This window comes from Amblyomma americanum, chromosome 6 (genome assembly GCF_052857255.1).
Source record: "Amblyomma americanum isolate KBUSLIRL-KWMA chromosome 6, ASM5285725v1, whole genome shotgun sequence".
Taxonomy (NCBI): Eukaryota; Metazoa; Arthropoda; class Arachnida; order Ixodida; family Ixodidae; genus Amblyomma; species Amblyomma americanum.
The window spans coordinates 54725625-54750170 of NC_135502.1; the positions used below are offsets into that span (position 1 = coordinate 54725625).

The 24546-nt window shown below is 45.6% G+C and overlaps 1 protein-coding gene across 1 annotated transcript; it reads left to right on the forward strand.

Annotated features, from left to right (window-relative positions):
- Positions 1-1227: 1227 nt before the first annotated feature.
- On the forward strand, positions 1228-22952 carry LOC144095264 (uncharacterized). Its single transcript, XM_077629043.1, has 12 exons — positions 1228-1315; positions 2021-2053; positions 3339-3563; positions 5822-6021; positions 6452-6658; positions 7659-7768; positions 10104-10224; positions 12679-12978; positions 18778-18843; positions 19535-19693; positions 20643-20741; positions 22845-22952. The coding sequence occupies exons 1-12, from the start codon at positions 1240-1242 to the stop codon at positions 22905-22907; spliced, it is 1659 nt and encodes a 552-aa protein (XP_077485169.1). The 5' UTR covers positions 1228-1239; the 3' UTR covers positions 22908-22952.
- Positions 22953-24546: the final 1594 nt, after the last annotated feature.

Genomic DNA, 24546 nt, shown 5'->3' on the forward strand with positions numbered 1-24546 from the left:
GTACTGCACTGCCTCCGGAATCGGCCTGGGTAATTATACCGCGCGTCTTTTCTATCCTGTCTTTCTATCCCATCTTCTTTCAACTCTCCTACTATCTGCACATGGTAGCGATTGTGGCTCGGCTTGAACCAGTGAGCAGGCCTGTGCACTTTCCTTTTCTTCTTTCCTGGCAACAACAGACAGACCCCCCCCCCCCCCCCCCTTTTTTTTTTCTGGTTACGGTCGGCGCGGAATGCTTGACCCATGGAACGCTCAACTTTTGTAAAAGTTTTAAAGTGTTGAGAAAGGATGTAGGAGTTATGTGCGTTTTGAACTGTTTCCAAATTAGCTAGCACGAAGGTTTGTTGACGCTGAGAACACTAAAAATGCTAGGCATAAAGAAATATGAGCTTCCAGCAGTCAGCCAATTGCGGTTTGTCGCCGTGTGGCAACAAAAGAAAGCCACCTTTCGCTTCCACAAGGATGGACCTTCGGTGCAAAGGAACCCCCCCCCCCCCCCCCCGCCCTTCTTCCTTCCCACCCACCTTGCTTACGAATTCTGTTTCTTCCGCAGTTATTTTTAAATTCATCTCCAGAAGGAATGAATTAATTCCACCCATTTATTCAACACGTTTTGACAGCCATTTGATGCCCAGAGCTTGTGTCAGCTGTAATCAACTTCCTTGTGGCATTGCAATTGTTAAGATTGGAACGATATTTTCCTGCGAATCTGCCTCCAAACTGTGTGTTATTACATGTTTGTCCTGTTGTATTCTTCTTTTTCTGCAAGGCCCTCTTTGTAATGCAATGGGGCTCTGAGGGCATACCAACATACGTACAAACCAGCAGAGTCGAATAAATAAACGAACACACAAACAATAAACGAATGAGTAAATGAATTTACATTGTCCGAAAGCTGTCAAGAGTGTTAGTGTATTTCTGGTATGTCCCTGAGAAGCACCAACCTTTCTTGCATAGTTATGTGAAGCGCTGACAGTAGACGAAGTAGTACGATTTATTGCACGAAGACGGTGCTGTAAAATTAAGGTCGCAAATTATTGTTTAAAATTTTCTTACCATACCGCTGAATACCTGATTGGATCAAACAAATGAGATGGGCTCGGTCTTAATCTGGACGCTATTTTAGAATGTTACAGACGACCGTTAAACGAGCGAAGTTAGCAGCACGTAGGTCTAGCTGAGAAGAAACTAGCTGCATTTGTCCATACTTTTTTTTTCTGGCTTGAGACCTATCGTCACATGGTGATCATGGCCAGTCTGTGTTTCGTCTTCGTGTCCATCTCTGTAGTGGGGGCAGTCCTAATATTCCTAAATCGTGACACCTGAATGTTGCCAGGAAGCTGTATGAGCCATCGATCGACGCAGATAGCAGGGGTCCAGACAACGTCCTGCTGTGATTAATACCCCGGGTTTAAATGAGAACCCTCTCTCGGGCAGCGCGAGTGTCGTCGCGACTAACCTGTCATATGCGTGAAAATGGTGTCTAATTTTTAATTTATTGCTATAAAAGTTAAGTCAAATGTTTATCACTGCAAGCGTCACGAGACACACTTCAGAAGAAAGCGGACTTTTCTGTTTTGGAAAGTGTAACAGCCACCACTACTTGCGCGTCGACTTTGATTGTCTATGAAGACTATTCAGTGGCTCGAATAAAATCGAAGAGGCTTTCTAAGCTGTCAGATTTTGTTGACAGGTAAACCGAACAAAATCGTTTCTCTTTTTAAGACCACTCTTATAAGAATAAATTTACACAGCCAGGAAGTCAAAGTCTAATACGAACTATCACGCTACCTCCTGAGTGAGCAAGGGAATTGTCGCTAGCCAATCAGATTGATCATTAGGCGCTATCTCATTAACAACATTTAATGCTCTGAACCATATAAAGGGGAAACTTATATACTGTATTAACCAGTAAGAGCAAATGTAGGCTACCATAACGACGTATGATCATATGCGCCTGCACGCTACCTCTCTGGCGTCATTCGCTCGGCAATGTACTGAGGCGCAACTAATCTTACAGTTCCAGATCGAGCAGGCGATTCAAGCACGGAAGGTGAGAAAGTCTTTCGCGCTGTTTGATACGTGAAAAGTATTTCTCAGTACTTGTTTGGCAAAGTAGTTATATTCACTCCATGTTCAAGAAAGATATCCCGTTCGTAGAAATCTGGCCTGTACTGCAGTTCCGCGTCTATATCAGCCTCTTCAACAAAGAGCTGACTTGTCTGCGCATGCGTGGACCATGACCACGGCTCGAACAGAATGTATATTGTGTCAAAACGTTCAAAATAAAGTAGTTGGAAGTTCGGCGCCGTCCTTGTCTCGTGTCTGTCCTTGTAATGTTTTTGCGCTGCTGTCTTTTTCAGGCTCCGTTACCTTCTGCTACCCTGCGGGCCCGCGCGACCAGCCACTTTTCATACCCAGCAATTCTAGACAAAAGCATTTTTGGGCGGGAAACCGTTTATGAACGCAATTTTTTCATATAATGTAAGATTTCACTATAATAATCTAAATATCTGCAGATCACTCGACGGCAGCTTTGACTTTTTTTTTTAACGTTTTTGCTATTGTCAAAAGCGTTCCCCATTGTTTTTCTGTGGGAGCCTTAACTGTTCGATGCGACCAATGGAAACACTTTGAAATATTTTGTTACATATCAGAATAATAAACCATTACATTCAATATTACCGTAAAAGTATCTTACAATTTTTCAATTTTCAAAATTTTTGTCCGAAATTGCTGGACATGGATCGCACAGGCTAAAGCTGGACAGAGCAGCCTCCCATGAGGAGGTAGTCGGGATTGTAATAGGTGGTCGCCAGGCTGGGGGGCATTCTAAAGTGTAGTGGTATAGAGCTGTTTGGGCACCACTGCATGATGTGCAGTGAGAGAGGTGTTGTGAGCTGACTAACGTGTGGTTGACGTGGAGGTTCGGGAAGGAGTTCATCTGGAGATGGCGCCATGCCGTGGCGTCAGCTCTTCATAGGGATGGGTGAGGTGATGGAAATGTGAGAGTGAGAGTGCGGATGGGTCGGGTGGTGCAGACTTTAGTATTCGAGGACGTTGGAGTATGCGAGTGGGTCGGCCAGTAATGCATCGTTGAGTTGTGACCGCCTGTCGCATGGTGCTCACCTGTGCTCACTCGTTGCCAGGAAGGGACCAACGGCCTAAAATTCCCACTAAATTAAATCACATGACTTAACCTAGCTTGCCCTCTGATTACGCCGCAGACCAAACGCTTTTTATTTCTAGTGACAGTCAACTGAATGATGGCTTTTTTTTTTGTTAGAAGCTGCGCCGTCTACTCATAAAACAGCTGATATTGAGCTCTCTATCCGCAGGTGTCTCCCACGAGGACATCGTCTCCGCCATACCACCAGCTGCAGTTGTGATACGTATGCGGGAGCCGCCGGCGAGCACCGAATCACCAAAGACAATCCCACCGCTGTCGAAGGCCACTCTGGAGATCTCCAGTGTTCCCGCGCCCAGTGGTGGAGGTCCATCAAGCGCAAAGAGTGCATCCGCTAGCACGAGCATGCGTGTGACGACACCAACGGCTGTGACGAGTGAGTGGCCAGTGCATGGTCTAGAATAGAGACATTTAGCATAGCCCGTACCGACACCGTTTCCGCTTAGCGCTACCGCGCGCCACCAGTGCGCACGCGCTGATTAGCCTCGACGTAGCAGGTGCTTTGGCCTCGTTATCGGCAAATTTCGTCTCCAGCTTTAAACTGAGGTTGGTCGTGCACGATAACCAGTCTGTTCTTTGACGACCGCCAGGTTCAGTTCATTTGAGGGCACAAGTTCGCCCAATAAACATGTATCTTTTGGAAGCCTTGCGCTGTTTGCCTGGCTGTAGGACTGGCGTCTCCACTTCGTGATAAAATGGATTTCATGGGTTCATTTCGTGGGAACTCAAACTCAGTTGATCTCGTTGCTTCTGAGAAGGGAAAAATTTTGGCAAGACTACATGATGCGCAGGCGTCGCTATGAAAATATTTGTATCACAGTGCGTCTGGACATCACAGACGGTACACAGTATACCACGCCAGGCGCGTGTATGCTCGGTGAGTTGTAGGATTTGAGATGTCCTCGTCTCAAAAGTAATTCATTAGCCTCTCCTTTCCTGGCTGAAGTGATAAGGTACACTCTTTAAATTCATGCCACATCGGAAGCTTAGCCCCCGATTTTTCATATAGATCATCCCGCGATGCTCATGAGGAAGCGATGCGCAGAGGGAGTGCGTGTCGCAGCGCATAGTATGGCAATGTCATCGTTGCATTTCGCGTCTGTTCTAACGGTAGACCAAGCACTCACACCTGATGCTATCATATCAGTTGTTCTTTTAATAATATTCTTCATATACCCCCATAATGACTAACCTGCAATCTGTGATATGTGGAGGTAGAAGAAAATGCACTGAAAAGAGTCTTACGTGCTTTCAACTTTCAACAACTCAAAACTGTCGTGGCAACGCCACAACAATGCTGTTTCCTCTCCACGTTTCTCGCTATTTATTTTCGCTGAGCGACAAGAACAGGGGAGACGAGAGACTCGCCAGCATGTGTACATTGAAGGAGCTTACAGTGCTAAGGCCACGGAATACACAAGAAAGTGTCCGTCTTATTGCTATTTTACTGCGGTTATCTACAGACGGAAAGTACTTAAGTACTCCGCTTAGGCAGGAGATAATCTGAGAAAGAAGGAGTAAAGACGACGTGAGTTCGTTGGGAGCTGACCCCACGATCTCCGCTTGTCAGTTGAGGCGCCTTACCATCAGAGGTTCTGTGGCGGGTGTTTCTTTTTATACTTCAGAAGGTATTTTCGTACACATATTCAAAGATATGCTCAAATGAGTGCTTCCGAAGCTTGAGAACATTTACCAGCTGCACAACCAGCCGTAGCGCCGGACACCGTACGCCCGTTTATACTGCGCTTGCCACGCGAAAAAAAAAAAATGGTCGTGCGATCTAGAACCATTTTTGCTATCTAGGACATCAAGACTACCGAAACCAATACCTTAGATATGCATAAGGATACAAGAATGAGGAGGGGAGAAAATCGTACTTGGGCGATTTTCTCCTCAAGAGAAGCCTCCAGTTCTTGAAACCAGGGAAGAAGCAAGGAAATTCTTATATTACTAATTTTCTTCTTAATTTGGTTACCTGAGGCACTAGTGAACACTCAGGAGGTTATAAGATGTATAGAAGTGTGAGCGCAAATGCCTTCCAAAAGCGAGGGGCGTACGGCGTTAGGAGAATCTGAAATAGTGATTACATGCGACTTGTGCAAGCCGCTCTAATCACAGCTATTGCGTTCATCTGTTTCCTCTGACCTTTCAATTTTGTTAGAGAATTCTGCTATGCAGCAATTCCTCGCCTCTCTCGTCTCATTGGCCCTTTCATGGCCACTTTCACCTGTGCTTTTATCCCATGTTGTGTTGACATACTGTTGGTATTCATGTGGTTGGGTACATCCGGCTCTTCTTCTAATTACCTGTCAACACTGGCGAGTTAAGTTTGGGTCTTTCTGACCTACTTTTATGTTTGCTTTTGTCCTTTCCTTATATATCCTTCTTCATTTCTATAAAACACTGCCCGCGACTACTCGCTGTCTGCCAGGCGCTGCTGTACAAGCCCCATGAGGCTTTCGAAGGCCTGAACATGTAAACTTTTTTTCTTAGTGCAAAGTAAACTGATTGATTGATTAATGAACAAACAAATGGGTCTTTGATCTCTTGCTGCGATATGCACGGAATTGCGGTGAGGTGCATCTGAATTGAACCCTGGAACAATAGCTTCCGCTGTACTGACAACTCCCGCAGCTACCAGACCTGCGCAGACTACCACAACGGGGCCACTCCCACCGGCCCAGGTCTTCTGCTCGCTCGGCGAGAACTTTGACGACGAGCGGGCCATTGCGACGGGGTACTGCGACTACGTCGTCTACCCCGACTTAACTGTGGCGGGAGCGGACGACATCACCTCCATGTACGGCAGCCACAGCTGGGACGCGTTCCAGGAGGTACGGGCATGGCTGGCGATTGAAGCCTTGAAGTCTTGTACTTCAGTACAAGTGCCGTGCTTGCATAGCAGCTTTCGCCAGTCCATGTGCAACGAAAAGGTGTAACTTCCGGAGTGAAGGGTGTAAATAGCGTAAGCGGCTCTGGTAATTAAGACACAAAGGTCCACTCAACTTAATTCACACTCCGTGGGGTACAGAACGCAGCCCTGATTTAGGGGACGGGGAAAGAAAACTAACAAGCGCAACTTGCCATTTTCACTGTATCTCGCATATAGAATGCACTTCAAAGACTCTGGAAGCTGACCAGCAGACCATCGAAGCCAAATTTTGAAGGTTATGAAAGTCTCCGGGAGGTAGCGATAAGGCAAGATGTATGGAGGTACGAAAGATGAGTGTGCCCATTAATATCCATTACGACGTCGTCGTACAGGCATTCAGCAAGCGTCAGCCCACGATGGCCGGCGTAAGCCTGACTTCGCTGCACGCGACCCATCCAGGAAGCGTGGTGGCCCGGCTTCCCGCTCTGATACCGCAGCTGAGGCAGCTGGTGAACGCGCTGGATCTGCGAGCCGTCGGCGTGCTTGACTTTCCACGCCACGGAGGGCGCAACACGGCTTCGCTCGGTCCGGCATACCAGGTGCATTAGATTCTTCCTGTACCTATGCTTGCTTTGACTTTTTTAACTTCTTTCTCCTTTGGTTATTTATGTAAAAAGACCGCGAACCAGTATTTTCGTCCTACTGAATTACCTGCATCATACCTACTGGATCCGTTGTATCAAACCGTTGCTGAAATTTCCGCACTGACAGCAGTGGCACAACATCGAGCTAGCCCAGCGAGCGAAGGAATCAATTTTGTGCAGAAAACGCAGCGATGTTGTGAAGACACGTGCCATCAAAATCGAAGTGCAGGTGCTTCTGAAGCAGCATGTACAAATGCCCGGAAAAAACTTTCGGAATATGAAAATCACAAAAACATAAGTAAATGCTCGCTAGTCTGAGCAATCAGCCAAGAACTCATGGTGGCTATCCCTGCCTCCCCGGATATCCTGCACGATACGCGCAACGCCCCTCTCGATGTAAGGTTGCATTTCCAGGAAGTGAGAGAATTTAGGCTTGAGTAGCTGTCATGCACCGGAAACGTCTGCGGGCACCTTTAGACGCTGTGTGCATTTAGTTGGTACATGCACTATCGAAATCAAAATTCTGCATGAGATAAGAGTTGCGATTTCGGTACAAAACTCGAATGTGCCATCGGCTGCCGTCTGCCGTTTGTAGAGCTTGAAGCAGGTCGTGCTTTCGCTCCCATACCGTTGTGATACGAAGTGAGCAGTGGTAGATGTTGCCAATGTACGCGCCTGCGTTTCCTCCTGCTTGTCCTAGAGGTTTCTGGCTCGTGTTGGTAGGTTATCAACCTCCTGTGCTTCGCAAAAGTGGCTCGCGGAATGAAGCACAGTGTTCACGTTTAGTTCAGGTTCTGTGTATTAGTTATAACACAATAGCTTTAAAGATGCAGCGAAGGCTAACGTATTTGTACACATGATAACTTATGTTGCCATTTGTTGTTTTTAAACCGGTGGTTTAGAATCTGAGCGCAGGAACGGCCAATTGTCGTTTCTATGTTTTTTTCCTTTGCAGATTATGGACGAAGTGCTGAGAGGCAAACAGAACAAAAGCATATTTTTGGGAGTGTTGTTGACGTCATCTCAGCAAGCTCAACTGTTCGCCAGTGAATTGTCCGGCCTTGGGTGAGTCACCTACGCGTAGCGACCTACGAACGGTCAGTAGTCACTGGGAGCGTTATGTGAGGGTGCAGGCTCGAAATGGCACAGTTATTTTAAACAATTCTGATCACGAAAATGTCATGCACGACAGATGGAGTGAAAAAAAATTGAGCCTTAGTTGAAAGAAAAAAAAAAAACTCGTGTTAAGCTTCAGCTTGTGCTCAGAGTCTTGTGAACTGTCATTTATGAAGCCGAATGGTGCATGGCATAAGAAAACGTCATCCGAAAGTGATATTGTTGACAATCGGTAAAGCAAAATAACCCCAAAAACAATAATAGTGTTCACAAACATGCAAAGCTTGTTAAGTTTTTCAATATCAAAGCGCTTCGTATCGAATTTTTAACATAGTATAAGTGAACTAGACTGGTCAGGTGAACCCTCCCATCTTTGCGGTGAGCATGTTTTCCTTTGAGTGCTCCTAAAATTTGCCTTGTTAGGCTGCTCATGACACTATCGCTACCCACACAAGGTCGCACTGTCATTATCTTCGGCGTATTACATGATCCCTGAGTAAGACCAATTAATTCGTGTTCATTAATTCTTTATCCAACTTTTATATGCGATCACCCATAAATTCTCCTCCAGTTTGTCTTGCCACTTTTTCCTCAGTCATCTTCTGGACCTCTTTCAGCCAAATTCAAGCTAGGTTGTTTTACGGCGTATGGAAATTAAGAAATTAAGTCAATTAAGGTTCCAAATAGACTCTGGCTGTGAGAGACACCGTAGTGGAGGGATCCGGATAATTTCGACCGCCTGGGGTTCTCTAACGTGCAGTGACATATCGCACAGTACACGGACCTCTAGAATTTTGCCCCCATCGGACTTCGACCGCCGCGGCTGGGGTTGAACCCGCGTCTTTCGGATCAGCAGCCGAGCGCCGTAACCACCCAGCCACCGCGGCATATTATGTGGTTTACCTCGACAGGTTGCAATTAACATAAGACAGGTACAGATCTAGAAACGAACAGTGCTGTTTCCTTTTGATAAGCCCCTAAACCTTGTGCTTGTCTGCTTTGCGAACTGACTGCATGAAACCTTCAGCACTTCAACCTATCATCCTTGGGTGGTGCACCAGCGTTACACGGCAGTGGCCTTTTTTCGTACGAGCGCAGTCCCTTACTTTCCATAATCTTTTTTCGCGCAGGCGGAACCGGGAACACAAATGGACCAACTAGAACTTGAAGTCTGATGGAACATGAGGACGTGTTAATTCTTCTGACCAAAGAAATATTATTTAGCTCGCCGGCGTGCTGGCAGCGCATTGCTCGCTAGGCGTCGCTAGGCTTAATCTGCTTCGAATCGAAGCCGCAGCGCACGATGGATTGGAACTAGCCTTTGCATGTCAAAGATGTCTAATCCATCTATGAGCACACTATAAATAGAATAATGTCATCAAAATTAAGGCACATTTGGTTTCCGCAGCGTCTTCGGCAGCTAAGCACACAAGGCTAAAGCCGCCGATAGTCTTTGGTTAGTTACGTTGGCTTCACCGCATGACAGAAATGTGATGTGGAAAATGAGTGCGAGAGACTGAAGGCCATCCCCATGTACACCCCACATTCACCTTGCTGCCAGCGGGCGCACAAAGCCACGCAGCCGACCCCTCCCCTCGTGCGAAAAGTGATCGAAGAGCCTCGTTAGGAGAAGAGCCACTTGCAGGGGCACGCCGTGTCGTTTGATGTATATAATGACGAGCGAAATTTGAATTTGATATACAGCGCTATTTTCCTATACCTTTACACGGAACTTTCAAGGAGGTGATCTGTATGCTGGATATAGCGAAAAATTCGAAATATCCGGGATTAATTTATCCGGGCTTGACTGTAGATGCCACTGGACGGAGAACTTGACAAGAAACAAGAAATCACACCGTGAAGAGTACAAACACACACGCACTCAAGCCCCGAAAGACGTCGCGCAATGTACGTAGAAGACTATGAGAAACAATGCACACACTGTCGCATAGAGGCGGATATACACCACATGTTGGTATAGATAACACAAAAATAGAAAGAATAAAAGAAATGGTGATTGAGCGATGGAAGGAAATGCTGTTCAGCTCAGAAGCGACAGTTCAGCCAGAGCTGACCGAAAGGGCAAGAACGGCTGCACGGTCCAACGGACTCCCGTAATAGGGAAGACCGACGACCAACATTAGTGACAAATAAAATGTTTTCATCGTCATCATCATTTAACGCAGTCTCACAGGCACGCTTAACCGCGGTTTTCGCTGGAAAGAAATAATGTGATGTGAGGTACCAGAATGTGGCCATAGCTTCAAACTTTCTGATCTTTCAGTATGATCACAACCATAATATTGGAGACCCACGTCAGCAGACCGCTAACGCTGGGAGGCAAATGTGTCAGCCAGCTTATCAGCCTAAACTCACCTTCAAACGTCACCTCCCTCCCTAATCTGGTAAGTTGCAATAACACTCTGTCTTTTTCAACATTAACCTGATTTCTCAGATTGACTTTGTTAGTTATGTCATGAATTAGAAAAGACTAAGATTGATATCGATAACCCTTCTGGTCAGAGACGACCCATACAGACGAAAGCACGAGTTTTTGTTATTTCATTTTGTGCGATAATGGTGAGAAAGCAAACCGCGAAACAGCACAAAAATCTCCGCAGCCTCGTACATGCTTTGCTTATTTCTTGTAAATTATAAAAAAAATATTTCTGATTAGTGCCAGAAGCCGCAACCTCTTTGAAGAAAAAAATAATTCATACAGCAGGCACGCCATGACACTGCGTTAGCATAGTACTTTCAGAACCTAGTAGAACTGATCTAATCTTCCACCTGCTAGTGTTCCAAGCCTCGGACATCAGGAAACTGCGCGCCAACCAGACAGCGAAAGCAAATGGTTATCGAAAATTTCAGCGGTTCAGCAGCGGCATTAAAAACATTAGTGTTACTAAACTTCACTTGATAATTGATCAGTGCCTGTCTTGCTGGGTAGAGTGACTAGGATGTAGTCTTGATTCTATCAAGCTCGGCCAGCCCTCGTTTAAATATGCTCATGCAAGTAAAACTTTGCTTATCTCAGGACCAGTGTTGCTCGCGTAGAAAGTCAACTTGGGCGCGCCGTGTAATATGTTATCATCATCATGATCATCATAATAATCGTCACCTTATCTGTGCCCTCTGCAGGACAAAGGCCTCTCCATTAACCCTGATATTCAGCAGCTGCGGCCACCTTATCCTAGCAAATTTCTTAATTTCATCCGTCCGCCTAACTTTCTGCCGCCCCCAGCTACGCTTGCCTTCTCTTGGAATCCGCTCCGTTACCCTTCAGGACCAGTGCTTATCTTGTCTTCGCATTAGATGCCCTGGCCAAGTCCATTTCTTCCTCTTGATTTCGACTAAGGTGTCATTAACCCGCGTTTTTTCCCTCACCCACTCTGCTCTCCTCCTGTTCCTTAACGTTACACCTATAATTTTCTTTTCTATAGCTCCTCAACCTAAGTTGAACCCATTTCGTTAGATAAGCAGTGGTCTTTGTCGGAGTGAGACTGGGCACCATCAGAAGTAACGCGTGGAACAGGACGGCAGGGGCCTAAGCGTAGTAATGAGGAATCTTGCTCTGTGTTGCTGTAGTCTTACCTTGGCTGATGATGGTGAAGACGACAGTGCATCGCACTGTATTAAATTCGTTTAATGCCTTTCGGCTATCAATTAGGTATATAGCCCTCATAGATTAAGAGAAAGCGTTTGTGTTAGGCGTAACGTTAGCGGTCATGCAGGCATTGCGGGATCAGGGTATTGAAGAGCCTTTGCGAAAATAACGGAAGATATCTCGAACGGCTGCACAGCTAACATAGTTCTCCTTAAAGACAGCAAGAAAATTCAAAAAAGGAAGAATGCCAGGCATAAAAACACGATCTCGCATATGGTATTCACCGCCTGTTTACAGGGGGTGTTGAGGGGCTTGGATTGGGAACAGTTGGTGATAAGAGATAATGAAGAATACCTTAGAATACCTTAATGAAGAATTCGCAGATGACGTTGCCTTGCTATATATCAGGGAATGAAATTCAAAGTGTGATCATTGGCTTAAACAGGCAGGGCAGAACGGTGGGCCTAAAAATTAATATACAGAAAACGAAAATAATATCAAATAGTGTCGCAACGGAATAGCAGTTTACAATTCGTAGCGAGGCTCGGAAAGTGGTTAGGGAATATGTATAATTAGGGCAGGTAGTGACCACAGATCCGGATCACAAGAGGGAAATAATTTGAAGAATAATAATGCGGTGGAGCGCATTTGGCAGGTTAATCCAGAACACGAATGGCAGTTTGCCAATAACCCTCAAGAGATAAGTGTATAACAGCTCTATCATACCGGAACTCACCTATGGGGCAAAAACGTGGAGGCTTACGAAGAAGGTTAAACTTTAACTGAGGACAACGCAGCGAGCTATTGAAAGGAATATGACAGGTGTAACTTGAAGGGACAGGAAAAGAGCAGAGTGGGCGAGGGAACAAACGCGTGTTAATGACATCCTAGTAGAAATTAAGAGAATGAAATGGGCTTGGGCAGGACATGTAATACGAAGGCAAGATAACCACTGGTTCACTTAACAAAACACGTCCTGTGTACTTCTTCCTGTGTCCTTGTTTTTTGTAGCGCTATAAAGAACTTCGAGATAACCGCTGGTCCTGAAGGGTAACGGAGTGGATTCCAAGAGAAGGCAAGCGTAGCAGGTGGCGGCCGAAAGTTAGGTGGGCCGATGAGATAAAGAAATTTGCGGAGATATGGTGGCCGCAGCTGGCACAGGACAGAGTTAATTGGAGGGGTACAGGAGAGGCCATTGTCCTGCAGTGGACTTAGGCTGACGATTATGATGATGAACGCCTTTCGCAAGCAGGCAACCGCGGAATTCGCCCTGGCACAGCTGAGGTCGCTGAGGAAGCCGTTACGGCTGCTGTTCTCGTCCACGCTGGGCGCCATGATGTACGTGGGCGGAAGTGGGGCTGGGCCAATCACAGGCGCCAACCAATCTTGCGAGCAGGCGCTCATGGTCGACATCGACTACGCCTGCAACTACACGGGACCGCAGCAGCACTGGGGCTACGACGCGGAACATATGGCGCCGTACCACTACTACACCTCAAACAACTACGCCCGCTTCTACACCTACGAAAACCAGACCAGCCTCGACGCGAAGGCGAGTGCGCTGCCTCATCTTTTAGAACTTTCTTTACATTTTCTCGACTTGAGGCCAAACAATTACCGCTTCGTGACTCCAGAGCTGGTACTCTCGGAATTATCTTTCGATTGTAAGCCATTTTTAACTCGAGAGCCTTAGTACCCCAATGTCGGAAAATAATTGTCCGGTGTCAGCGACCGTTTGAAGCTTAGCAATCGGAGCGGTCGGTTGCTCCTGCCGCTCCGGCAACCTAAATGGGCCACCTAGGTCACTTGACCTCGTGGCGTCATCGCAACATGCCGACCGGAATGTGAGCGCAAACTGACCACTGTCGCAAGTTAATGATTGGTCACAAGAGGTTGCCCAGGAAGAGCAACTTCAATGGATTTCACAAGCCCCACGGGCAGTGGCCAATCGCTCAGCCGCTGCACCACTGCGCCTAGGGTGGTATGAGCACTATCAGAGATCTACTAATGTAAAGTCGAGAATTACCAATTTCGCATAAATGGGCACTAACCCATTAACTCTATCGCGTTATACCCTTAAGGCTGAGCTAAAGTGTCCCTCCAGTTTTTTTCTTTCTTGTTGACTTTTTGAATGCCTCAAGCGAGTGCACGTCTGGCATTCGGCCTTTGTCATGGCCATCGTGCGACCGATGTCGGCGGCGTGGCATATTGTGAGGCAATAACGCACACAAAAATGGGGATGAAATTGAGATAGACTTCATACCGCCTCAGAGGCATATTTCTGTATTCGCTTTTCATATGAGATTTGCCTCCTAGCGCGCTAGCACTAGATGCTTCCTTAGCGAAAAAGCCGTGTTGTGTGCAGTTGAAGCCTCCATATACCAGCTGCCACCTGCTACGGTTGGCAGGTGGCTAAGTGGAGAGAGGAAAATCCCACTTTCCTTTCCGTGCGCTAGCACATGGTGGGTATATCGCAGAAAAGCCATTATGTGTCCTGGTGAAGGAGTAAAACAGGTTTCGCGGCAGCAGCAGCCAAATGGAAAAGCAAAAAACCGCGTCGCGCCAGCTGCCGCTTACATTGCCGGGGGTTAATGAGGGGTTAATCTCGTTAACTGTTTCTTTTTGCAGAAAAATTTATGCTTTGGCTCGTCAGATCAATATTAGTAATACGACAGCAGGCCTCGCCCAAAATGTGGCGGCGTTACCTCGCGATTGGTCGAAACGGTGTGACGTCATCAAACGTGGGAAGATACAAAATGTTAATCAGTAGTAGTCAGTACGAGTACTTACAACTGCACCAACTACATAGGGAAACAAAAGATTTTGAATAGAACTGGAATATACTTTGAATGAAATTGAAATAGAATTTGAATACAATTGCCACATGTTCGCATTACTTGCACCTTAGTCCCTTAAGTGCCCCCGGTAATATTTTACCTTGTGGTATAAAACATAAAAACTGTGTCAGCCGATGAAAGTTATGTTTGCGCAGGTGAGGTCTATAGTCTACTGCCCGTTTTTTTTTTTGTAATAGTATATCAGCTGTCCCGTCAGTTCTTTACACTGGACGAGGAAGAAGGGAGTGCAAGCTTACTTTTTCTTTTAATTATCCATACTGATGATATCGCTCACCGACAACATGATGTAATAATTTTGAGGTAATTAGTGGTAAACGGAGTCGCCGATTTAGTCATCAGTCGACAGACCTACAGACTACTTTGCTTTGCATTGCAGTTCCACAGGTTTCTTTTGGAAGTGGACGGGTGGGCTGTGTTCGAGATCCAGAGAGACGCAAGCGAAAATTGCGGGCTTTCCAAGAGCTTCGAGCGGCTTAAGTACGTCTCACAACAGCTTCGGACCCGAACACGAAGACTACGCTGACCGGGAGTGCTCGTACTTATCGTGCGGAGAAATGGACTACTCCTGTCATTGCGCTCCGTTCTGCGTGAAGTGCATCAGAAGAAGAACATTTGGACGAAACCTTGTTCTTGTGATGTGAAGTGACCATCATTGAGACAATTCGCGCTTTGCACAAGCGCCTATGTAGTTATGTCATGATGATTTTGTTTAATTGTTACACTACGTATTTAAAACTTATTTGAGGCACTATTTGTAAAGGTATTTTTGGTGTTTGCTTTATTGTTACACTATGTATTTACAATTTATTTGAGGCACTATTTTTATAGGTATTTTTGGTGTGAAAAATGAATCACGTGCTGCTTTATTCGGAAGTGCAAATCATAAATCTCATCTTGTTTTTGCTACTTATTTTGTTGTTCAATATGTCATCCTTGGTTTGTTGCGTAGTTGATTTTAAAGATGGTAACGAATGTCTCTTGAAGCGCAGTCTCCGCTTTTTCCTGCTGTGGCTACAAAACATGCGTGTGAAAAAGTCATATAAAACTTCCAAGAAACTTATCCTCTGCGCTCAGCGGTACCTTTCAGATGCCCTAAAACCGTAATTGTCGAGAGACTGGTTACTGCCCAGCAGTAAGGAAAGGTCGCTCACTAGCGCTTGGATAAAGAGGAAGGCAGGAGAACAGGTTATTTTAGATGCTATGTTAATCACACTAATTACCGAGTGATGAAACTATACAATACAGGCTTAGATATCATCGTTTTTACGCCACTGATTTCCACCGTTACGAAGTTTCAAGTGAGCAAAACAAAACGCTTCGAAAGCACACGCAAATCGCGTATCGCCGCAGGTTAAGTAACGTCTTAAACAGTAATTTGAGAAGCAGAAGAGAAAGGACAATACGATGACGCTAAGTGCCTTGATTAACCTCTGCTGTGCAGATCAATTCAAAATTATGGTAGTTAATTACCTTTCGTTGACACGGACCGCTGACACCAACGCAGGGCTCCTTCTCGCGTTGTCTACGTCTTCAACAAGAAGATTGACACGAAATGGAGCTGCGTAAGCGAGAGAAAGGGTTTATTGACAGGAAAGGCAGGGAGGTTGGCCGGAAAAACGAATATCGGGTCTGCTAATCTGCACTGGGGAAGGGGAAGAGGAGAAGAAAGAGGGTCACGATGGGGATGGTGATGATGAGAGAAGGCAGATGAAAAAAAAAAAAGACAAGGCACATTTTCTAACATTACAAACGTGAGTCAAGGCCCGTGTCGCTTAAAAAGCCTGAGGGCGCCCGCGTTGCCTGTAGAGTTTTCTAACTCTCTGGCCAAGCGCCGAGGATCAAATCCTCCGAGAGGAGCCTGGTGTCAAAAGACTTCAAAGTAGATGCTAACATGAGTCTTTATAGTGCATATGCTGGGCACGCCACTAAAACATGCTCTACAGTCTCGAGCACGCCACATGTGGAACAGTCCGGGGAGTCCGCTTGTCTAATTAAATGCAAGTACTTGAGCGTGAAGGCGACGTTTAAATATAACCTATGTAGAAAGCATGCAATAGGACGTGATATTCCGCCAGGAACAGAAAAGGCCGTCGCCGGATCTAGCTTTCAAACATCGGTCATGCGAAACAGATAAAAAAGAGAAACGACTAAAGCACAGGATCCACTGCTTTTGCCACGGCAAAAAAAAAAAAAAAGAAGGCGAAATTGAAATTAATCAAAGAAAGATAAAAGTAGAAAAACACGCACAAAGATAACATGAAGCCAAGACAATCGAGTTGTTAATGAAACCTACGAGAAGTGTTAAACGCAAATGTAGCAGCCGTGCCCTCACGACGCCGTATGACCATTGCACTGCCATTGCTGCGTGATGAAAACATTTGGAATCTTAAACAACTTAGGCTTTCGATTTTCTGAATACACGCACCTTGTGCTTATAAGTTTTCAGCCTACAGCGTTTGCGGTTTCGAATTGAGCGCACCGTAGCACTATCCGCACCACTACATTAGCAAATTCTGAGATTTTTTAAAATGATCGGTTCGATTTCATGACCAGGATAGCTTTATTTGCCCTAAAATATGCGTTAACTTCACCTCTGTGGCTTCCTAAACGATGCATACTTTACTACCTCCAAAGGCCAAAAAAGTACTGCTACGATTGACTATCGAACATCATCGCTGTGTAGAGCCAATTGTGCTTAAATGACTGCTGTGACTTCGAAGAAATCCGTATGAATTCTGGTGCAAGAGCTAGCAGCCTTCACGGGGCTTCTCTTTGCGAAAACAATGCAGGAAAAACAAACCGAACGATAGATCTCTCGAAAGATATTTACGCACAGTAGATGGCCTTCATTGTAAGGACCTGGAGAGCAGACTCTTCTGAATATTTTTTGCTCACCGCTTTGCTTACGGGACGACGTTTTAAGCGATGACCACTATGAAGTAAACAAAACATGCATTTTAAGCCAATTTAGCAGTTCCTTCATTGTTGTTGTTGTTGTTGACCTCACACACTGCAATAGCCTGCGTCTTCGTTTTCCTCACTGCCCGTTTTCTGCAAGTGAAGAGGCAGACTACCCCCATGTCAGATGTCTCTGCTACAAATTGACTTTGCCGTTTTCACAAACTATTTCAACTCATGGATGATCTCGTGAATCCGAACAAAAATAAAGGTAATGTTCGCTCTCAGCCAACTGGCGCAGAACCATGCCCTCGTGGATGGAGCAGGGGTGCACGAAAAAAGAAGTTTAGTGCCGAGAAATGTTCCGCGCCGAGGTGAAGATGACAACATCTCCTTACTGATGCCCCTCTGTTGGTGTGTGCGCCTTAAATGTGCGGAGTTACGCGCTGTTATTCTTATTTTATTTGGTCCAGAGCTCCCAACAACCCCGAATAAAGAACTAGTGAGGCGAGTTCTTAGTACCGAAAAATTCTGACATCCCGGAGGGAGCGGGGTGTTTTAACACTTCACTTTTGTTGTATCTGCTGGTTATGCCAACAATGGCGGTGACGTGAAATTTGCGTTCGTAATTTAAGACACAAAAGTTTCCTCTTATAAATCAGCAACATTACAACAGTGACAGGGAGCTTCGGATAGGTAATATTTACGGCCATCGGTAAAGTTTAAGGCAGATTGTGGGAATCACGGTGCACTGATATTTTGCTGAACATTATAGCAGAGCGCGCCTTGGCGAGTCTACACTGTCGTAGTGGCGCATTTCCTTAGTGCTAACCATTTCGAGCGTATTATGGAAGACGATGATGACGTTCGACCCTCAGAGTTTTGCGAAGACGAGAATAAAGAAGCCCTGGCCTCGAGAACAATCCCCCACCGAGGTTACGCGCCGTTGGAAAAAGGACGGGAGCCACAGCAATGGGCAAGGTGATCTGAGGCTCTCTTTTTTATATTCTGAGTGCATGCAAACGAATGAATATTATACCAGGGCTTTCAAGGATTGGAGCTACACTGTATACAAGTGGCCACTGACCCAAACAAAGAGAGTGTAACGGGCTGCTGAATGTTCAAGCATCGGACTTGGACGTTATCCTTTTTTCGCGCATTAAACAGACTGTAGCTCATAGATTTGACCTGATATTGACTGGAGCTTGAATTAATACGCATTTTAAATCCATAACAAACGCGTTACGGAGATGAGTTTATGCCTGAGGGCAGTACTGGCCAAGCAATTTTTAAGGTTTGGTGACGGTAGTAATATTAAGAGCAAACAGGATTACCCTTACAATAATAGTTTCCACATTAACTCCGCCTGTAAGCCAGTAGCTAAATTAAATATATATCCTACTACTGGCCTATAAGGCCAGTGTTTTCTAACAACATCAAAAGTACCGCCTTACTATACAGCAGGTCTCTCTGATAGCGTTCGATGAATGTTTACGTTCTAATCAGTTAAGACTGTTCATTTTCTTCGGGCACATAACGTTTCGCGTGCGCAGTGTTGCATGGCTATAATCATCGGTGGGTGCGCGATCTTTCAGGGTGGCCTTGAAATCAATTTTGAATACTTCTGCACAAGAAGAGGCATAGCTTCTACTGTTGTCACGGTAAGCAACTTTTTCACAGCCTCTGAAACGCAAGGCGCTATCCATATATTACCACTTACAGAATTAAACTACGTGCGGCGTCACGCATCTGCGAGTTTGCAGTGATTTTGTAACAACGTAGAACGTGTGACCGTTAATAACTGTCTTTATGAGGGCGGTCAGCTGGTAACTTATTTCGGAACAGTAGCTCTCCCGAAATTTATTATGTGCACTTGGCCCTGACCTAAATAGAAAGAAAAATATAATTAAGGAGAGCGGGGCACAATTCTGAAGAGAAAAAAAAATCAGACCAAAATATTTACAAAGTATTTACAGCCAACTATACAGGCCACAAACGCGATGCAGATATAAAGGTTACGACATAGTGTACGAGTTGTCAGTGCTGCAATGACATTCGCATTTTATGGTTGCCCGACTCTAGCAGAGTTCAAAAAAGAGCTTAGTGCTAGGCCAAAGAAAGAGAGTGGGTGAAAGAAAACTGTCATGAGGAACCACAAAGACAGAGAGAGAAAGTAGAGAAATGATATAACGCACATATTCTGCACGTGCACAGAAGACACGGACTGAAGCTGTGGGGTTCAAATACTGAATTCTGAGATGTGGCTTGTCAATCAGCGCCTTTGATCGGTGAGGGCGGGTCCCGAGCACCTTCGTCCTGGAGAATGGTCGGATTTCCCTGATCTTGGTCCAGGTGTTATCGATAACGCTGTTCCTGGTGCTGAACATCGCGAGCGACGTGACGGGCGTCTACCTGTGGCTGCGCTACCTAAGCTTCACCTACTCCCTGATGGGCGTCTTTCAGTCGGCGCACAGCTTCCTCTCGTCGGTCGACAGCTCCACCACGGTGTTTGTGAGCAGCTTATGTTACGACAACCGGGGTGTGATGTGGTGTGATAGCTGGCCGCGCGCATATCTTCGACTTTGTTCGCAAGGAACAGTAACAACTTTAAGGCCCTTTACCTGGCCACCTTTAGCCCTTAAGAACGTGAAAGTTAGCCAGGAACGCTTTCCTCCCAACTTTAGGAGCTACCAATTCAAGTAGCCGTCATCTTTCGATCATCACTTGGCTTACGCAGCCGCTCTCGCTAACAGCAATGTTTAAGCATCGAATCCCGAGAAACCTCAATATTGTCCTCAGTGCTGTAAATGATGATGGTGTCGAAGTTACGTGTGCCTTCAAGCAATGCACTAAATTTATACCTATGTTAGTAAAGACCAAGATGGCCAATGTAAATCATAAGGTTAAAGCAGTGTGCAGTAGTGTAGACAAAGTGTCATATATCTCCCCCCTTTCAGCTCTTAAAGGAAAGCTGCGGGGCTTCGATTCTTGTATAGGTTAAGTCTCGTTCTTACCTTCGTTCAAGTTTCATGTGCCTGGCCAGAAGACGAACCAGCGAAAGGCATATTTGTTTCGGATGCGCAAATTAAGTATCTATGAATGCTAATGACATGCCTTCTGCAACAGGCTGGTGGCTGTTGCCCACTAGGCTCGGTATTTTTGTCTTCATAACGTATCTTTTCTCAGTATTTCAGCATAAAAAAGTGTTAACTTTTAATTTTCTCTTTTAAAATATCGATTCATTTGACTTCTGCGCGATGCGGACTTTCAGTCGTGAATTTATATCTTCAGCTCACCGCCCAGCTTTTAAGCCACCAATCTCTCCACCGATTCTTACTAACGTGCACCGCGGTTGTAATAGCATCGCCTTCGTTATCCCTGAACCCTATATAGGGTTTCCGGGATACTCAACGTGCCTGCTGGTCGCGTCATAACGCTGTTGGCGCGCGCCCTCTTACAGTCGGTGCTGTACTACGGCGTGGGTTCCGTCTTTTTCCTGGCCGGAGGCATCGGTGTCCTCACGAAGGGCTACGCGGGCGTGGCCAGCCTCGTGATCGGGGTACGCTTCCCTCTCCACTTCAGCCCTCGCGACCTTCCTCAATAGGATGGTTGAGCACAGTGCTGCATACCCAACTATTCTGCACAAAAGCATTTTTCAACGGGAAAAGTTTATGAAAGCAATTTTTTTCATGTATTTTAAGATTTTGCTATAGCACGCAATGCATCAGCAGATCTCTCGTCTGCAGGCTTGCATTTTTTTATTGACGTTTTTGCTATCGCCAGAGGCATTCCTCGTTGATTTCTAAGGCAGTCTTAACTGCTCGATGCGATGGATGGAAAAACTAAAAAAAAAAGATTTTTCTACACATCGGAAGAATGGACCATTGCCTTCAATATTTCCATAACAGCACCTTGCAGTTTTCAAATTATAAAAATTATGTCCAAGAATGCTGGACATGCCAACAGTAGCACGCTGTGGCCACTAAAAGAGTGTTGAGTCCAAAGGGAGCAGCCTCTCGCGAAACCTCGAGTGTTACTATACACGGTGTTTCTTGTAAAATGAATAAATATTTAAAGTGTATTTCTTCCTCCTGCGAGATTAAAATTCAAGTACAGTATTCCCTGCCTTTGCGTATTGCCTGAAAGTGGCTTTTAATTTAATTTCGAAGTGAATACTTACTTGATACTGTCCATTTCTATTTTGAGCCGCAGAAGATCTGAGTAAAATTCTGGTTTGGAATCTGTCGAGCGCTGAGCGAACCTTCACAAAGAGAGAGAATGACTTTATTTGGCGCCCATGTATAATGCAGCTCAAGAATAAGTGACTTTGTTGGACATATTTATTTATAGTTCCAGAGCTCACGGCAAACATACTTCGATTTTCACGCAGCTTGAAGACTGCGCGAAAGAAAATAGTTGAATGTAATGCTGCCACTTCAAGAATGGCGCCGTTAAAGTTTCTTGTGCCGCCATAAAACCTCGTCCAAACGAGTCATACATTTCCGCAGTTATTTCATCAGTGTTGACCCATTAAGTATCTAAAGAGCAAATACTTCGAGGTGCCCGACTGCTTCAGTAGGGTTTTCACAAAATCTACCGTTCCGTTTAATAATATTGTTAATGCTAGGTGAAACTTCCTGCGTAGCTGTATACCTCACTTTTCCTTAAATGTAGACGCTGTTGAATGAATGGCTGCATTTATCGAGATAAAAAGGGGAGTGGGTGGGGTACGGTGGTTCATAGCTATTGAAGGGGCAAGTAGAAAGGAATTAGGATTCTCTAACAATTTGTTCAAGAAAAGTGTCGCTTAGGAAATGGCCAACGGAAATCCATGCCACGGCAGATCAGTTGCACTTGAGCGCCACGTCTTACTTCCTCGATGTCCTCACGTTTACGAGAGCTTGAAATGTCTGAAATGTTAAAACCACACAAGAATGCGAACTGCCTAGTGCACGTTTTACTTATAACTTGTAAACGGGGGGGGGGGGGGGGGATAGCAGCTTGCACATGATGTATAAAGGCCTTTTCAAATTGGGAGACCAGCATGGAAAAATTCAATGCAGTCGCTGAAAGTTGCTATACAGTTTTCGGTGAGTGCTTTCTAATGTCGCGCATACTCAACGAATTGTATTCGATCGGCTCGAACATTTCCCGCACTTCTCGCGCTTTCCGCTCCGCTGCTTCTGGTGTCGACTGCCACGTGACCGCACTTGGGAGGAGGTCACGAAGCTCCCCGTTGGTCAGTGACACAGCGTAACACCGACGCTGAGATTATTTAAACCGTACGTAATGTAATCGCAAGCCGCCTGGACTAGACCAACGCTCTTTTCAACCTCACACCGACGGAAATCGGATCATCAGGTGGAGAAAATTTAAAATAATGAAACCGAACTAAAAGCTCCGGGCATCTTATCTTGAAACGTTTTCGACATCTCCTTTACGAGAGAGACCGTAAACGCTTGCTTTCTCTTACCGTGTAGGTTAATAGCATAGTTGAGCAAAGGCGCTTCGTACAACATGCGTAATCTTCGGAGAGTTTTTTTTTTGAATTTCATTATCTTATTTTTAATGTTCCTGTATTTTTGCACGATAGCATGATGACGTATGGATGAACTCTTAGTATTATTATTTTGTAACCTGTTTTCGTGCATTTTCTCCACAGAGTTTTGCCGTCGTCCTGGGAGTGATTATGTGCATATTCACAATCTGTGGATCCAAGATGTAATATCGACGACTGCTATGTTCTGTGGAATTTTGTTCGAAGCTTCGTTCCTAATCATATCATAAGTGCCATTTTATGTTGATATTTTCTGAAATTAAACGCGTATCTGTATCATATAAGACTCGTTCGGATCTCATTTGCTGTCCTTCCAATAAACAAGACCGCTTTCGACCATTTAGTTGATTTACGCAATATGCCGTACGACAATCTGTTCAAATAAAAAAAAATACTGTGCCGACTACCAGCGAATGCTCACACAGGCGCAAGAATTCAAAGTAATGCTCTTGCAATGTACACTGCCGCAAAACCACCTTGTGCAGGAATGATCGCAACCGGCGCTGTGCATCTAATCCAGCTCGTGATTTAGAACCCGCACAGGACGAAACATGTTTTAATTGAAAGAAAATATGACCGTTGTTAGTCCTTATTTATGTTTAAATTCTGAGGGCACGCACAGCTGTATGCAGCAAGATTTCTTGTGTGGCAGTGGCCGAGGGATATAAGGCATCAAAAAATGAAGCTACTTACTTTTCACCGCTAGAAATCTCGACCGGGGATATTCTACGGGGAAGCTTTTTTTCTGCTGCATACACTTGTGATTTCCGCAAAGTTAGGAATACGTTCTGCTTCGTGTTTGCCCCCATGTTGGACCTCGTGTTCGGCTTCAGGGTCGCATCGGTTTCTGGACAAAGTTAGCGTTATAAAGTTTGCCGAGAACTGGTGCTATACTATTTGGGATACACTGGTATCCTTCCTCGTTCCCCGCGCCAGCGGCGATCGTGACTTACACGTGCGCGCTGGCCACCAGGAATGTGGAGAGAAGGCACCCGTTGCGACTCTGCTCATTACGGTCCCAGCACTGGCGTGACGTCATGGCAGCGGAGAGGGTTGCATGTCTGAGCCTGCCGGCAACGATTTGCTGCTAGGGAGACAATGTCCGAGGGGATAAAAGGGGGAACTGGGGGCGGGGAACGCTCTCTCGCTGCTGGCCGACACTTGCACTGCCCCGAAGAATCCCTTCGCTGCCCGCCGTCCCCCGAACCCAACGCCGGTCGACGTCAAAGACTTGGTGAGCTACAGAACGTACATTTTTCGGATAGAACATTCTTCTGCAGTATGCTTTGCCTCACGTTAGGACAATAAACTATCTCCTAGCGTGCCCTGCCGGTGCCCATTTTGTCCGGACCTGCCGTGGCTGCGACTCTGCGCCACGGGTTGGGGAAACGTGTCGCGTACGAGTAACGTCTGCGTGTAGCTGGCACGGAAGGCCGGCTGGACGCAGAGTGACCCCATAACTAAAAGGACTTTTATAAACGGTACAACCACTTGTCCACATTACAATCGACTCGCTCTGGGCTTTGGACGCGACCTGAAAATTATGAAAAAAAAAGAGGAATAGATGCCAGACTTTTCACACTCATATGATACAGAAGGTTATTGCAAGATGCTTAATGGGCGGGCGAGGCGACGTAAAAAATTTCTCTGATGTTTTGAATTCTCAGTGATTTTTTTTTTCAGACGATCGGGTTTTAGAGACGCCGGTGGCAAACTTCTGGAAGCATTTGTTTAGCTCGAACAGAGAAATGAGAACGCCGTGGTCCTTTCTTCTTCAGGCAGTACTACCAGAAATAATATATAAATG